General features: G+C 34.0%; 1 protein-coding gene and 1 long non-coding RNA gene across 5 annotated transcripts in view; both read left to right on the forward strand.

Annotated features, from left to right (window-relative positions):
• Positions 1-244: 244 nt before the first annotated feature.
• The window catches only part of Nrg (Neuroglian), a 52,617-nt gene continuing 34,764 nt past the window's right edge, over positions 245-18,097 (forward strand). For all 3 annotated transcript variants that reach the window (XM_090103237.1, XM_090103235.1, XM_090103236.1), the window contains exons 1-3: positions 245-384; positions 745-826; positions 6,975-7,101. In XM_090103237.1, the coding sequence (XP_089959363.1) occupies positions 772-826; positions 6,975-7,101 (182 nt within the window). In that variant the 5' untranslated portion in view covers positions 245-384; positions 745-771. The remainder of the gene's footprint in view (positions 385-744; positions 827-6,974; positions 7,102-18,097) is intronic.
• Positions 2,481-3,945, forward strand: LOC149908093 (uncharacterized). Of its 2 annotated transcripts, XR_016456826.1 has the most exons (3): positions 2,482-2,783; positions 3,115-3,359; positions 3,848-3,945. It is a non-coding gene; the product is annotated as an uncharacterized LOC149908093 (long non-coding RNA). The 2 variants fall into 2 exon arrangements; XR_016456825.1 differs by lacking the exon at positions 3,848-3,945 and having other exon boundaries at positions 2,481-2,783; positions 3,115-3,341.

The raw sequence follows: 18,097 nt of genomic DNA on the forward strand, positions 1-18,097 counted from the left end.
CAATTTTTTATTAAGACAGAAACATCTTAAAAATATTGTACCGTATAGGTAATTCATATTTATTTCCTATAATTGTAGGACATTTTTGAAAATATGGCAATTACCAACTGTCATTTAAATATTGTCTATGGCCTAAGAAAGAGAAAGACCTATTTTTATATGTTCATTCGATAGAAACAGCTATATTGCTCTCTGTGTTGCTACTGCATAGCATAGTCCGCTGACGCGAGACTCGAAAGTCGAAAGCAACGTTTGTACTTTGTAGTCTATGACAGTGCTTGAATTGATCACTGTCGAAACGAGAATCTCAGAGGCCCCGCCTTTATCTGTAAATATAATTTACACGGCTTTTCGCGACGATGTTTTTATAAATAAAGATCTTAGGTAATTTTAATATTTAAAATTTATTTACATTTATAAAATAAAAATCGTAATAAAGTGAGTTACTGATAAGAAATCAATCGATTCACTGGTCAATTATTATAGCGGTAGTAATGTGATTGTGCGGTTTGTAATTGTTAATTTTAGTCAAATAGTGTAAATAAAAGGGCTGAAGGGCCGGGTACCGTTAAATAAGTCGTGATACAACCTTTTGTGTTATAACGGTTCATCTGTTGAGTGATATTGTTACTATTTTTAGTGGGTGTTGTCATTACGGGAGCTTACACGGATTAGGTCATCGAGTGCCGTGAACATGTGTGCCGAAATGTTTTCGTTATATTAAAATTTTTAATTTCTCACTAGATCAACGGGCAGCAGAGCGTTGCAAAAATGGATACTAAAGTGATATGTTTCTTCGCTATACTTTCACAAGCGGCGGCCCTGTGTAAGTGTTTATTATTTACTTTAAAATAATTCTTGACAAAAGCTCTCTTATATGTGTCTACTTATCGCGCCGCAGGCGTTACTTGTGCTAATGGCTGGTTCACACTTTGATTAGTGCGAGTGCAGGTGATGAGTAGTACTACGTGTGGACAGCGACTGTTTAGTGCGAGTGTTTAGTAGGCTGTGTAGTAAAGTGAATAGAAGCGTGTTCTATTTTTTTGCGAGTGGACTGCGAGTAGCCACGTCCCGCGCGCCCTCCCTTCCCCCTCACTCGCAGCGTGCCTGCACTCGCACTAATCACCTGCACTCGCAGTCAATTGGACACTACTCGCACTACACACCTGCACTCGCACTAATCACCTGCACTCGCAGTCAATTGGACACTACTCGCACTACACACCTGCACTCGCACTCATCACCTGCACTCGCACTAATCAAAGTGTGAACCAGCCATTAGGTTAATAAACTAAGTTTCATCGCACAAATATTGACAAGTATATTGGATGTTTTCGCATAAATTTCCTGCAATATCTAAGATAGGTAACAGTAGTTAGTATGTACTACAAAAGTTCAACAAATTCTTGTCAGAAGTCAGTTATCTAAGGTTATCTTACAGCATAACTTAAAGAAATCTTAGAATTTTCTGATATGATGACAATAATTTAATTAACTACACTTTGTAGTCCACTTATTGTAAAATGCACTTATTGTTATATTGTTAAAAGATGCCTACAAAGTAAATTATTATTCATTTAATCCAATAAGATACGAAAAGCTAAACAAATAAAATAGATTATTATTATTTAGAATACATACTTCAATGTATAACTAATTGAATTTAATTAGAAAAAAGGAAAAGGGCTAATACAGTCAGTCTTTATTAGAATGTATAAGACTAAATCAAAACGACCGGTTGTATCTTGTTACTTAGTTGTCTACTAATATTGAATACAGAAAAGTGATACCTTTATCATTAGAAAACATATTTTTAAGCATGAATAATGAATATATTATAGATATGCAAAACACCCAGACATTAGAAAGAACTTTTGCAGTTTATCTGTCACAAATTTTTGAACAAATGTTACGTTTTTAACATATGTTTAATATTTGTTCATATGATTTGATGATATTCCAATGCCTCAATAAACCCTGAGTTTATCGAACTTATCTATACTTCACTACATAGTATAAAACAAAGTCGCTTTCCCTGTCCCTATGTCCCTATGTCCCTATGTCCCTTTGTACGCTTAAATCTTTGAAACTACGCAACGGATTTTGATGCGGTTTTTTTTAATAGATAGAGTGATTCAAGAGGAAGGTTTATATGTATAATAAGATCCATTAAGTAGTGGAGAAGTACTGTTATTTTTGAGGTTTCTAATGTGATGTCGTAAAAAATTACATTTATTCCGCTTACATTGCAAACGCAGGCTGAACCCTACGAGTTTTATCAAAATAATGTACTAAGTATTATACACATTGAAAAGGTCTACAGAAAAGTCCGCGATGGTATATGTCTATCTCTTATGGATAACCCACAATAACTTTTTTTTGTCATTTACTTTTTACGACAAATAATGGCTAATTTTCGAAGCGATTTTAACCAATACAGCATTAATCCTTAACCAATTAAATACCATGGATACATTGTTCATTTAACCTCGTAACGCCCAGATACCTATTAAAAGGCATGCAGCTCGATAGTGGTACCGGCCCAAGCTGTTATCCAACTTTATGACATAAACGCCCACGGTACCTTTTTAAAGGTATCTGACAGTATCTGATTTGAAAACGCCGTAACATTTTAAATTACGCGCCAAATCTAATTACTGTTTTTTATCCGGCTACTGGAAAGTATGTTTTTGTCTATGGTTAAGCAATAGTGCCAATAGAAAAATAAAATATATGTAATTTCCGGCGAAAAGTCTGGCCATCTTGACTGACTAGAGGACGTGGTAAGTTCAATCCATGATTATTGATGCAATCTTAGGTTTTTAACTGAGAGTATCTTACTCTGCTTGTTGACAAATAAGTAAATATTATAATTACATTTAGATTTACGCGAAAATAAAGAATATGCGTGTAAAATAACCTCGTAAAATCTAGATACCTTTTAGAAGGTATAAGAGTATTAACATATTATTGGATTTTAAAAGGTATAAGGGAATAAACCACTAATCAATTTGATTTGCCTTTGAAACTTATGATTTAGACCGTTTTCTCCTTCATAATATAAAGTAAATTATTTAGTCTGTTACAGAATATTTTAGTACCTATCCTTTTCAGGTAACCCAATGAGAGATGAGCAAATCGAAGAAGCTTTAGAAGTATTAAATCAGTCAGATATAGAAGAGTATGAACTATTTGGAGATGAGGATTACAACATATAAACCAAAACCAAGAAAGCTCTTCCAGTTCTGAAGAATCTGAAAATAATATTTTTTTATTAAAAACCAACTCTTATTTGCGAAATTATTTAAAATTTCTATAGAAATATATCAATTTACCTACTATCATTCTGATTTTAAAAGGTATATGGGTTGCTATTATATAGTGTTTTTGGGTCCAATTTAGAAACTTGCTAATTTTTGCTTCTGTCATCTGTTGGAAGTGGATTTCTTCTGATAGAAATCCTAAAACACGTGATAAACTAGCCTTTAAAAATAATAAGTACAGAAAATAATGATCATATTGTTCAAAATTTGATATTTTTTTCTCAGATTGTTAGTGTGAGATATCTTTTTGGTCATTAAAATTTTGGAAGACATGTATTAATCCAAATATTTATGTTCATTGTTTTTTGTAATATAAAATAAACCCTATATTGTCTACCGCTAATCAATAATTTAAAAAATACGAATTTTGCGAAATCGGGTTTTGTAATACATTAAAGCCCATATGCCTAAATAAAGAATAACGAATTTGGGGTTATTTAGTGTCTCAAAACCTTCCACTGACATACATTTACATGCAGAAAAAATCCCACGCTCATACGGAAATAATAAGGCACTTTTTTTAGATTTCATCACCTCCGGGTCCGCACCATGTGAACCTTTTAAAAGGTACTTGGGCTGCAAGCCAATGTTTGGTAAAAATAGCCTGGGCGTTACGAGGTTAATATAGATCTATATGGCCCTTTACACCGTATGATTTAAGTGAATATTTTCGAAGATATTACAGATTTAAAAATTGCAGGACGTAGCGTTTGCGGCCGCCCGGCTATGTATTTTATACCCGTGCGATGCCGGAGGCCGGAGCGGGCCGCTATATTTTTATACCTATACAACGTTCACAATTTTTCTGTAGTGTATTTAGTATCAGCATTGCACCCGTGCGAAGCCGGGGCGGGTCGCTAGTAATAATATATAGCTGAAGATTTTGCTTGAACACATTAATCTTAGGAACTACTAGTCTGATTTAAAAAATTATTTTGGTGTTAGATAGCCCATTTATCGAAGAGGCCTATAGGCATTGTCATGCTAACACCAACAGGAGCGGAACCACGGGGTGCAGCTAGTGTAATATTATGCTTAACAATATCTTTGTATGAAATTATTTTAAATACATTAAATAGTTTTTAGTAAAAATACTATAAGTAGAAATACCATATATCATATTTTCAATGAATTCATAAGCTGCTATGTTTTAATTCATAAAACATAACAATAATCTTCTAAAATTGTGTATGACAAATTGCACAAATTAAGATTTCTATCACCAATTTAAAAGTGATTTAGGAACAACCTTGACTTCTTTATAAGTTGAAAGTGTTATATGATTGGTTTGCACTGAGAGTATGTTATTTATATGTCATTATCCTATACATACAATAGTCATACTTCAGGAAGTTTGTCTGTAATAGAAGGCGCTAAACTAAGTTTGCCAGATCGTGCTAGTAATCATAATTATCAAATCAAATAACATATAGCAGTAATTCATTTCAAAGTAATTCATACAAACACTTTTTTGTATTCTAATTTAAGGAGTTAGTTTAAGAGAGAAAAAGGTCCTATTATTAATTATATTTTGTTTTCCTCACTTAATAACTTTAGCAATTATGATAATCTTATAAGTAAAGGATATATTATTCAGAGTTCATTCTATTGAATAATTTAATAAACCTTTGCATATAAGTAATTGAATGAGTTGATTAATTTAGTTTATATGAAACATGTAACAATTTCATTGCATGTGAATGTGGGCTGTAAGCTAAATTAATGTACTATCCATTCTTCAAAGTATCTGAATAGGAACTCAACCCATAACAATTATGGATATATTCAATTACTAGCTTTCCGCCCCAGGCTTCGCCCGCGCAGTCAAAGAAAAACCCTCATAGTTCCCGTGGGATTTCCGGGTTAAAACCTATCCTAAGTCCCGGGGTAAAAAGTAGCCTATGTCCTTTCTCGGGTATCAAAATATCTCCATACCAAATTTCATGCAAATTGGTTCAGTAGTTTAGGCGTGATTGAGTAACAGACAGAGTTACTTTCGCATTTATAACATTATTAGTATGGATTTGACCACATAAACATTTTGTTTTTGAGTCCCATCAATTATAGTAAAAAATAATAATAAAATACTAATATTATAAAGCTGAAGAGTTTGTTTCTTTGAACGCAATACTCTCAGGAACTACATATTGGGCCGATTTGAAAAATTGTTTTGGTGTTAGATAGCCCATTTATCGAGGAAGGCTATAGGCTAAATATCATCACACTAAGACCAATAGGAGCGGAGCCACGCCGGTGATACCGCAGAGCGCAGCTAGTGGCAAATAATTATCACCAGTAGAGACATTTAAGTAGTAACGTTAATTCAAGTAAAACATAACTAGGACACTGCCGCACTGCTGCAGTCATAATCCTTGCATAAATCCTTTTCCACCAGCCATTGTTTTGTGAATCTCATGTTTTATGTAAACACGTGTTCATGAAATCCTTTATTTCCAACTCTGAATGCAGCTGAAGTTTTTATTCCACTTTTCATGCAGTTGTTTTATAGGATCTTTTAAGTGTGACGTTTGAACTGATGTTACTGTTCATGTGAGAGTATGAGAGTTTAACTATTTTAATTTTTCTTTACTATATATTTTTGTTTATAAAGTACTTTTTATAGCAGTTTATTGTATGTTTGAAAGTGAATTGATTGCATGCATGTTATCATATTATGTAGGGATATGTTTACTAGTTTTTACTGGGAATATTTTTCTGTTGTTTTAAATGATAATATATTTGTATATTGATGGAATGAAATAAAGTTATAGGGCTGTATTAAAGTTATAGAAGTAGGAAGTGCTTTATATTAAAAAGATGTTTTTGTTATGATATGTAAATATTTTTATTAGATTCATTAGGTAACTTATCTTTAAAAAAATATATAAAATTTACCTTACTACACACAACACAATCTCACATTACACACTTAAATCAAAAGAATTATATAAACAACAACAACAAGGTTTAACAAGTGGTCTTATCACTAACAATCTCTTCCAAGCTAAGATAGATATAAGCAAGATACTTAAAACACTAAACCTGGTTCTTAATACAACAGCAAAAACAGGAACTCTTAAATATGAAGTTGCATAATTAACATTCTTGCTCCCTACACTAACCCTTTCAGTAATGAGGCGAGATTGAAAAATGTTAGTTTTGTGAATTTTAAACAGGGGTTGATTCAGCACTTTTTATATTCATTGTTCTTTGTATTACTTGACTCGGTAAAAACCCTCTTTATCCATCATTTGTACGAAACTTTATTATTGTCTGGATTTTAAAAATATGTTTACTTCACTTTTACATTTATTAAGTTACTTTAAATAGCAAAATATATCATAAATTTAGAAACTATGATTTAAAAGGCTTATTTTCTTCTAGGATTAGAGACAGTATAGACAATAATCTGTCTTATTATTATAATCGTAATCGATTCTTGAGGTCTAGAAATAACTTTTGTATATAGGTATTCAGTTGATAACCGATATACAACACCTTAAACATAGGTTAATTTAAATATCCCGTAGTCTATCCGTGCTTTCGTTCTTACTCCGAAGTCCGATCCCATTCCCAATTAGTCTTCACTACGTAGTTACATAATAATTCTAACTATGAATACCCGTGTCTAACCCACACTTTGTGCTACAGTGACGTCACCGCCGCGGATAGTGAAGCAGCCGACGGTGGAAGAGCTGCTGTTCCAAGTGGCGCAGCCCGGCGAGGTGGACAAGCCGTTCATCATCGAGTGCGAGGCGGAGGGAGAACCGGCGCCTAAGTGAGTGATCATTTCTTTATTTATAATAATTTGATGTACAGAACAGTAGAAGTCTTATAAAAAAATATTAGGTACTAATATTTTGCACAAAAGGCGGCATTATTGCACAGCAATGTCTGCCAGGCAACAAAATAGGTTGGTGAGGATGGATATACATATTTACGTTTCTTACTCTTTGACGAAAAAAAGAAGGGGATGGAAATTCATACATAGTACCATGTTTTATTAATTTTAACTTAATGCATTCTATGTAAAAATGGTAAATAAATAGAGCACTATTAATAGAGCACTATCTATAATTAATTTAATTAAAAAAGTTTGCTGAACTCATAAGTCATATTTTATGTAACTTTCGTATAAATCCGTTCACAAAAGAAAATTATTAAAGTTTTTCGCAAACACTTTTATCAGATAGTAGACTAGTTATGCTGGAAATTGCATACTTTTATCCGATTGTGGACTATAATGAAGTAAAATAAATCTAAAACTACTGTGGCCAGAGGAAAACCGCAGTTATGTTAACCGCCGATTGGACAAGATTTGTTGTTATTTTATATGGTAACAGTGAAATACGCATAGTATGTATCGATGTTGAATATGAATATTAAGAGTTTTATAATGTTTCGAAATTACTATGATGAAAAGAATCAGTGTTCAGATATAAACGAATTAAACGTAATTTACCTATTTTTTCCTCATTTGCCTCATCACTTTCCGTTTGGTTATTTTAACAATTTTTGACGGACAGTTGATCCGAACTATTACGTACATACATTGTGTGCATAGGGCAACATCAAACATAGTATTACATACAAACATACAGTATAGCAATAGTCCAACCCAAAGGCTATAAAAGTTATAGCTCCAAAGTGTGTCGCTGGGTCGCTACACGCTAGAGAGCTAGCAGGGTTTTAATGAGATATGTGTGCTCTTTGTTCACAGTGTATAGATCATATTATTATTACTAGTACATTTGCGTTTTTGCCAACGAATTGAATTGGTTCAATATAGGAAATTACTTTAGTAAACAACAAAAAAGTCACACAGTATTTTTTAATTGCTATAGCTGCTGGCCTATACACTAGCAACTAATTTGAAATCGTTTTTGTTATTGTAAATAAGCTATGTATTTAATTATTCTGTGAAGTTCGATAACCATGAACTAATTAGTCCTCTAGATGTTTACTTGCACATGAAATTGAAAAAAAAAATCAAAGTTGAAAGAAACTATTTCATTCACAACAAACTATAACCATTAGTGCAATTGCTTCTTCGAATTGTCGGTTTTTAATGGTTTCTCAAGTAAATGATAGAGTGGAACGATGAAAGGCGTCCGCAGGGCAAATAAGATGAAAAATAGTTTTGCTATTGGCAATCAAATAAAAACTTCTAGGAGCATTGCGGGAGATTTAATGGGTTTACTTGTAGAAGTTATGGAATAAACAGTTTTTGCAGAAAAGCGAATAAAAAGTTATTGGTAAGTTGGAGAATAATGTGGTTCTGAGTTCTGAAAATACACTAAGTAAACGAAGACCATCATTTTTATGAAACGACTACGACGATAATACTGTGGTACTTCTAATCACTAAAGGTTTTCAACCTAAAACGATCGATATTACAGATAACCTCTGCTACTTACTACGTTTAACACATTCAAGTGAAAAAGGAGCATTCATTACAAAATCAATAATTTATAGCCCGTCGCGATAATTTATGAACTCTCACAATATTCCGTTACATTATATTTCTTTCAACAATCTATAATGCAACTACGAGCCCGGGGTCAATGCACTCAGCCCATTAGTTGTACAAACATACGTATCGATTACATACTGAAAATTTCGCTTCAATCTCGTTCGCCGTCCGGAAAAACAACCCTCCATAATTGGAAGTGCCTTGCCGAATTTGATCAGGGTAATCTTTCCGATTTTTGAGATGTCACATCTTGATGCGGATTGACAAAACGTAAATACAGTAGAGGGAAAAGACGTGAAAATATAACACCTATAAATAGTACAGTTCAATTTGACGATATGATATGCAGTAAATTATAAATTAAGGGAACTTATGCTGACTATTTGAAGAGTCGGTATTAGAAATTCATAAAATTTGGATAAAAAGCCGTTATTCTTTAGAATTTTTAAGCGTACACGTAGATACCGTTAATCAATTTCCTGCAGATTTTTTGATGTTCTAATCGTATTCGCGCATTTTATTGGTTATTAATTTTTTAATTAATCAATATATCAATGTATAGGTAGAGTACAAAGATGAAATTAAATCATGACGAAGTATAAAGTTGAATAATTAATAGAAATAGATGCGCAAGCTTACATAGCCTTAACTTTTCTCGAAGTTAATTGAAAAGCCGTCTATACAATCGGCATTCGCCTTGGTTCTCGTGTCTAGTATCCGTTTGGCTCGTCTGTAGAAACCAGATCCATCTAGGACTGGGTCAAGGCATAGTTAGTGTAAGTTACCTTAGTGCTTGCGTTCAGACCTCGGGAGTGACCACTGTGTTGGAACATGCTCCTTTAACTTTTACTGGTTAAGAGTATGTCAATACTTCTATATTATGTATCAGAATATTACGTACCTATTCATCAATTGAATTCTTACAATACATTAATAAACAGTTTGTTTGCATTACTCCTTTATTAGGCAATCAATTCTTATCGTGTCCTAACCAATACGTGCTTTAAACCACATTTGCTAGTCTTAGTCATAGCATTATCAAAATTGGAGCACGGTTAATAAAAATTGTAAAATAGCATTTGGAGTATACAGTTTCGGTAGCTATCGAGCTCTCGTTATGGTATAACGAACGCAATATGTGGAGAGTGCTCGTGCGAGTAAAGGGCTCTACAGACGGGTTGAGATCTCGAAAAAAGACGTGATTTACGAGGGAAATGGTACTATTACGATACGGCTGCTGTATTGCGTTTGCGATACACGAAATTGAAGTTTTGGAAAACATGGAAGAATAGTCGTTTGATTTGTTTTGGCTCGTATCAGAAAGCTAACCGCAGTGCACGTTACTTTTTGTGTACCAAGATCGTAAATTTTTGATCGCTCTGATTGGAAAATTCAAGCATTTCAAGTGTGTTGTGAAATCATTATTGAATAGAAATCGTATTAGCTAAATGCAGCTGCTTCCATTTCAAGTTAATAAGTTAGTATTAAATTGATTGAATCATATTAGAACTATATGCTGCTATATCTCTTCCATAACATCTGATACGTGACGCACATCTTAAATAATAATCGGAGACGTGACTATGATATGCGATATTTGTTTTGCTGAAGAGCGTGTGCGAAAACGTTGATATTGAAAACAAAATATTCACATGTGAGAGCTTAAAATATTATAATATTGACGTTTTGTTAAAAAATATTGCCCGCCAAAACGTGTATTCAGTAGGTGCAAATGCGAAGAACCCTTTTGAAATTAACGGATAAGCCGTGACGGCTAGACCAGATTAGGAATAAATACCAGTTTGAGATATTGTGTGTGAATGAAATCAATTACATTTGCAATACTGGTTATACAGGAAACGTGAAGATTGTATATGACGAAGAATGTATCGTTAACGTTTAATGTTGGATGAACCTTTTATTATGTACTTCTAATTACGCATACTCATGCGTTAAATTTCTTCCTGTGACGAGTTTATATTTGCCAAAGTTTCTATATCGAGAATAATATTATATAAATATGTATCTTCTTTTAAATAAACTCGATATTACCACAGTATTACAATATTATATTACTATACATAAAAGTTTCCATATTCGTTATGCAATTTTTCGATACCAACCAATGCCGCTATAAAAATAAACCAACCAACAAAGGGACAATAATATTCCGGTTTGCAATCGCGCGGTCTTCCTTGAATCCGCATCCATTGTGTTCTTTGTGTTTTTTCGTTCGCGTGTTCTTATACATAATGTGCGGTTTGTAAAAGCACGGCTCTATTCTACCACAACCCACGAAACACCCTAAACTTTGTTTCCTCGTCTATTGTTGGTGCCTTTGAAATATTTGCGTTTTGTTCTGTGCAGGGCTAAGTTTCCTAGCTTTGATTTGTTAATGCAGAGTGTTAGTTATTGCGTGGATGTGTGAGAGCGCGGTTTAATCGCATAAATCAATATTGATTCGCGATTAAATGGATTTTTCGCACCCATACCGTGAGATTAAATTTATCCCCTTTTGGAGCACATATTAATTATTACATTTAGGCCCAGTTTCATCAAGCTCTGTTAGTTAGTTTAACACGCTGTTAACTCTTTTAACGGGACATCAATGTAAGGGAGTGTCCCACCATGACCTAATCGAGGATTAGTTTCCTTAACACGGCATTATATTTAACCCGTGGCATAGAGGCTCTTTAAATTTTTAACAAGCGATTAGAAAAAATGATTTGAAGTTTTCTTGCTGTCAAGATGGACTCTGCATACTATTTTATTTTTGAAAATGAAGATGTGTTGGATGATTTGTATAATTTGGATTATATAGTGCGACCGCGACGGCCCAGAATTTATAAAGACGTCGTCATTGTTTCGAAGAATATGATGATGTTGATTTTAGTACAAGATTTCGTTTATCAAAACAAACGGTTTTGGAAGTATTGCAATTAATTGAAGATAAACTCGAATAACCGTCGGATCTGTAAGTAAAACTATCTCGTGAGGTAATATTTATATTTATGTGCATAAAGGTTCCTTCCTACATACTGTATTATTTTCAATTAAACCATAATAATCCTGTGAGTCATGTCAAATCTAGTATTGAATACCAATATAGGTACTTAAAATGTAAACTTCACCACTACTCAGGTAAGGCTCAGGCCTCCTCATGATTATGAAATGTACTTATCTAAATTTTAAATTCTGTTTTAGGAATCTATCAGTTTCACCTACAGACCAACTGCTTATTGTAGTGCAGTGCAGTGATGGCTCAGTGGTGAAAAACATTGTGAGGAAACCGACATATCATAAGATAGCGTGGTGGATAATGACCTGATCCCTTACCGTGTTTAAGTTTAAGTTAGCACTACCAATCCCATGTTCCAGCAGTGAGAAAGTATATGGGCTGACGATGATGATGATCCTAATTTAATTTAAATGTGACATTGTTATAGAAATATGTAATTTTTCATGTTACCTAAATAAATAAAACTTGTGTTTTTATAAAACATTTTTATTGTACCCTTAGATTGTACCTATCAACATCATTCAATAAATAGGTTATAACAACTAGATACTAGGTTATTACAAACAAGAATTTACTATTAATTTACTTTAAATGTATCTTGCTGCTTCGTCTTTATTTTTCTTGTTTTAATTGCTCTTCTAGTATGAGATCTCTCGCACTTTCCTTCGGACTCCGAATTTTTTTTCGTAATTTCAACCAGATCCAGTTTACCTTCGACCAAGTGAAATTGAACCGCGATTTTTCTTCAACATTATTGTATTTATTCAACTCAAAATAAAATTAAAATAACACAAGAAAAATTACAACAAAACAATCTCCAAATAACATCAAACATTTGTAACCATGGTAACGACCAAATCGTTTGACATATAAACCAGCAAACGTAAAAGTTTCTACATGATTATTAAATTGTATACTGTGTTAGAACATTTCAATTTAGTCGAATTACCAAACATGACAGTTATTATACAACTAGAACAAATAGCCCCAACGTGCGAAACTATGGTATTGTCAACTATGACATTTTGTTTCGGGCGGTTTAAAATACGAATGAATGATTCGTGAGTCGCTCAGTTAATGGTCCATTTGATAATCGGCTGTTAGATTTCCTTCTTGGGACCTGTAGAGTTGACAACGATGTTAAAATACATGTTTAATTTGAAGCTCGATTAATAAATGTCTGATTTAGAAAATATTGGTGAAATTGGGTCTAATATCCTAGAGATAAACGTACGGGTTATTCAACGCGAGCTTTTATAAAAATATGAATAGACGACTTAATCATCTCAACTGTTAATACATAATCACTTATCACATAATCATATCATAGTCGGTGCATCATGTCAATGTTGAAACAGGAATATCCTCTCCATGACTGAAAGCGCACTTGATATAAAAATATAAATAAAAGCATGAATGCTAATTCAACTCGGAAAACAGAACGCTGCTTACACATCTTCATGATTCATCATATACATAATACAAGCCTTTCAATACCGCTATAGAATGAATACAGCATAAAACATTCCTGGTGGATTAATAGATTTTGCGTATGGAAATAATTTTTAGTATAAAAAGCTTATTTTTTATCCCTATAAAATCGATTTATCATCGATGTTCTTCTATGATCTTTTGGTTCGAATTTAGGCGTTCTTTGTTTTTATGAATTAGAAAATCCATTGATATTCTTTCTTTGTTTGCTACAGTTGCGTCATTCCATTATAATGTAGATCACTACAACTGTGATTTTAAGTCTATTTATACCTTATTTATAAATAAATAATAAATAAATAAAAGTTCATTTATTTATAAAAACAAAAGAGATAACGTAGTTTTATAATTTGTGGATTTTTGGCAATATGGATTATGTCCGTCCTGCAAAAATTGTTACTCTGTTGAGTAAAGACAAAAATTCCTGACCAGTAATCAATATTTATCCCTACGACTCGAAGGTATCTGTTTACGAGTTGCTCAAGCCCTGTGGTCAATGCGGGCACAGTTTCGTTATGATCGCGGGTTATATATAGCGTCAGATGGAACGGGCTGACGCGATCACGCGACGGTCTGATGTCAGCAGCGCGTCATACGCCGTGTGGACAATTAGACGCTTTCATATGGTGCATGTTGTAATGTTCAATGTGAACTTGCCTGCTACTTTACAAGGCACAAGTTCGGCCACACATGGAGTACTGTTCTCACTTGTGGGCTGGAGCACCCGAGTATCAATTACTTCCTTTTGACCGCCTTCAGCGTCGTGCCTGCCGCATTGTCGACCTTCCCGAGCTCACCGATCGGCTCGATCCATTGGCTTTGAGGCGTAATGTTGCGTCTCTATGTGTATTTTATCGCATTTACAACGGTGAGTGTTCTGAAGAACTATTTGAACTGATGCCACCTGCAGAGTTCCATCACCGCACTGCTCGGCACAAACAAAAATATCATCGTCACCATCTCGATGCATGGCGTTCGACAACTGTGCGTTTTGTACGGCATTTCCTGCCTAGAACCACTCTCTTGTGGAACAAACTACCACCTTCCGTGTTCCCTAACCAATATGACATGGGAAGCTTCAAGAAAAAAGCCTACACCCACCTTAAAAGCCTTCTTCCACCTCAAAACCGGCAATACGTTCCCTAATGCTGTGAAACGTCATGGGCGGCGACTATCACCTACCATCAAGTGGGTCGCCTGCTCCATTGCCGGGGTTGCAATAAAAAAAAAAAAAAAAAAAACTTGTGATGTAGGGGAATTGATCGCTCTAAAATATAAAAGTACATATTTATCACATTTTCTCCCAATGATTTGTAGTGAGTTAGGAGTACTGTTGGTGGATTCCTTATGATAGTTTATTGAACTTCTATTGAAAGTTTAACTTTTGTTAGTTTCGGAGAATACGCTAAGGTTTAATTCAGATGCTAGTTTATGAACAAACAATTTTACTTACTAGAATATCTACTACGCTCATACAGAAAGTCATGGTGCCAAAATTGTTTGACAACAATAAAGTGTTAATTTTAGGTCTTTCTATAAGATTGCAAATTAACAATGACATAAATAAATAGAACCCATGACCTAACTGTAACAGCATTAATACTTATTACTGTATTCAGAGTTCAATACGTAATATTATTGAGCTCGGCCTTTCGTTGACCCAATTCAGGAGGTCGTATGCATGATCGTTACAGTGCAGTTAATGACTCGGTCGCCTGATAGGATTAGTGTCCTTGATTTGAAAGTTATCTAGATCTATATCTATAGGTATAAATATAGGAGAAAGTCGTGTTAGTTACTCCACTTACAGCTGCAGAATGGCTGAACGAGATTTCTGATTATGACTGATTATCGGTTTGTTGTATTATTCTCTACTTGCATTAGGAACTCTTAAAATATTGAAAAGAGTAACTAACCCGGCGGAGTCCAAGCGACTAGCTACAGATGCATATTATTAATACGAAAGTGTGAATGTATGTTTGTAGGTCTATTATGTAAGGACAGCTGAAAAGTCGAGATGAAATTTAGTGCAGATAAAGTTCCGAATAGCTAGCAGCGAACTAGATCTAGTAGTTACGAGCCTACAGCGAAGCCGAGCAGAAGTTGGTGCCTCTTTTATAATCCTTAATATTAGTTATGTATTCAATTTGAATTGAATACTGACAGTATTGTACTGTGACCTCGGCAGCTATGAAGTATTTTAAATGTTAAGTAATGCAATCATGAGTAACTGTATTTATTACGACTGTTATCTATAATGTAAGGTAGAGAATTAAACTTTGACCGCTAAACTAAACAAAAGAAAAATAAACGAATTATTTGGGAAAAGCTCTAAACAATAAAATTGTGTGTAGTTTCATTACAAAGATATTTAAGAGTCACGTCGCGAAATATTTAGAACGTATGTAGTTTAAGTACACTCATACTTAGCCATTTGTACAGTATAAAGATTAAAAATTAAAACAATTATTAATTTTACTAAGTTATCGAAGCATTACGTCACCCATGACCGTGTTTAGTCACAATCGTCATAATATAAAGATGCAACCGCCGGCGATCGAATCCGAAAAGGCAAGGTTAGTGACATCATACGTTGTGTGAATACGTTCGATTTGCAAGGATTACAGTCACTATCGTTTCCTCTCGATATTTGTTTGTATAAACCATGCCCGTGTATGGAACATGCACAGATCGACTGGATTGAACGTTGAATGGGTAGATGTCATTTTCGTCTCACTATTTAATTCCTATGTTTTTGTAAAGCACTTGATATTCAGCTCGTTTGGTACCTTATAATGTGTGATTGGTTTATGAGTTCTCTTGGTACCAGTAAAACTTCAAGTACCCATTTAAAAAGTATTTCGTTTTCAAGATTTAAAATTTAGAGAACGAACATTAAATTATGATTGACTTCATACTGGTTTCAAAACAACGAAACACCTTTTGTTATTATTGTTACCAGGTAATAGCGTGAAAGCATTATGGTAGGCGCAGTTTTTATAAAACGTTGTTATGTAATTTTCATCATGATCATTTGTTACCAATTTAATAGTAGTGTCACCAAGGATGTGAATGTTGATTAAAGTTTATAGTTTATAAAGATTTCATACATTTAAATGTGGCCTTTGAAGGTCAGTCACAATTTTAACATTCGCATTAAAATTGAATTTCATACCAAAAGACATCTTTGTTCATACTTCCAACTACACAAAGTAAATAATATAATATATTCCGCATAAAATCAAACGTATCAAAGCCTATCCCATATCAGTACGACAAAGAATAAATGTTCCTTATTCGTGTAGCTAAGCTCTATCAGGTGACGAGAATGTATATCCGCCGTGAGATTGCCTTCCGCACGCAACCAGGGAAATCGTGGAAATATCACCATTTCCTCGCCCTTCAAATTGGAGCTGGACGCACGAGATTATGAGATTTCAGGTTTTGGATATGCGTATATATTATTTTCTGTAATACAAACTCGAGAAGTATGAACATGTATTCGTATAGAAAGGGTGTTCGTTGGCAACAAAGGATGATTAATTAAACAGTTTTGGAAAATGTTTTCTATTACAAATTTAAAAAAGGTCTATGCTTGTTTTCTGGATTTAATCCAATTAAAAAGATAATCCTACCTTTAATCTTAAATCCTTCGCTTCGGGTTCGAGTTTAAAATATACTTTTTAACTGCACCAGAAACATCAACCAAGTTTATGCACAGCAAAAATATCAAACGAGAAAGCTTAGCGTGTGCTAAGCTTTCTCATTGCAGTTGCCATAACGTTTTATTTTGCAAAAAATATTTCCACTAAAGCGTGTAGAATTTGCGCTGTAGCCATGGAGGTGAACAACCCCTGATACTAATGCCTGTGACGTACTCTGGGGGTCCCATTCATGAACGAGAATACGGAGGCTGCGAGCGTAGCCTATACTATTAATGTAAATATATGAGGATCTTTAGATATTAACTTGAGATTACAGGAATTGATGTGCTTGTTTCTGGGTAGGCAACTGTTTGGCATGATTTCATTTGAGACAGTGAAAACGAACGTTTTCTTATATGTATTGAGAAGTAGTTTAAGTCGACACTATGTACATCGAACATGTTATTTTCTCATATTTGTCATACAAAATAGTACAAATAATATGCAGCTTTATAGGAATACAACAACTTGACGGACAAGTCAAATTGTTTTTAAACTTCCCCACAGCAAAACACCATCATTCATCATAAAAATTGCATTCGTGATGTACTATTCCCTACGGCTCTGCGCTTTACAAAGCTCATACCGTATATCTTATTAGGGTTATAGAATTATTGTAATATTTCCCATTCTCCCTCAAGCTATAAGGACAGGTAAGGGGAGACTAATCGGCTTCTACCGATCGCACTTCCTCGCGTTTTGAACGATAAGTGACCGTATCCGACGGGTAGTGCAACTCAGACAATGCTTTTGATGTTGAGCTAGTATCTCTGTCTACTACGGAAATTTTTATATTGACTACGTAGCACAAAGAACTGTGGTTCACTGTCGAACAATTGTAAAAAGCTGTAACATATAACCAAAAATGTATATGCTCCTGTTTCACTATCTGTGAGAATAAGAGTGGTAAATATAAATTACGATTTAACTACACACTTCTATTTGTTCCATAATTTCAATTATTTGTAGGTATGTGTTAAAATTATATGTATATGTAACTGTAGGTATATTTCGTTCATAGCTTATCAATAGCATCTGTCATTAAGTGGAAGTTTATTAAAATTGAATTATTGTATGCGTCCTCGAC

This window comes from Colias eurytheme, chromosome 6, assembly GCF_061535395.1.
Source record: "Colias eurytheme isolate Ceu_HAF_F1 chromosome 6, ilColEury1 Martin Lab GWU primary, whole genome shotgun sequence".
Lineage (NCBI taxonomy): Eukaryota > Metazoa > Arthropoda > Insecta > Lepidoptera > Pieridae > Colias > Colias eurytheme.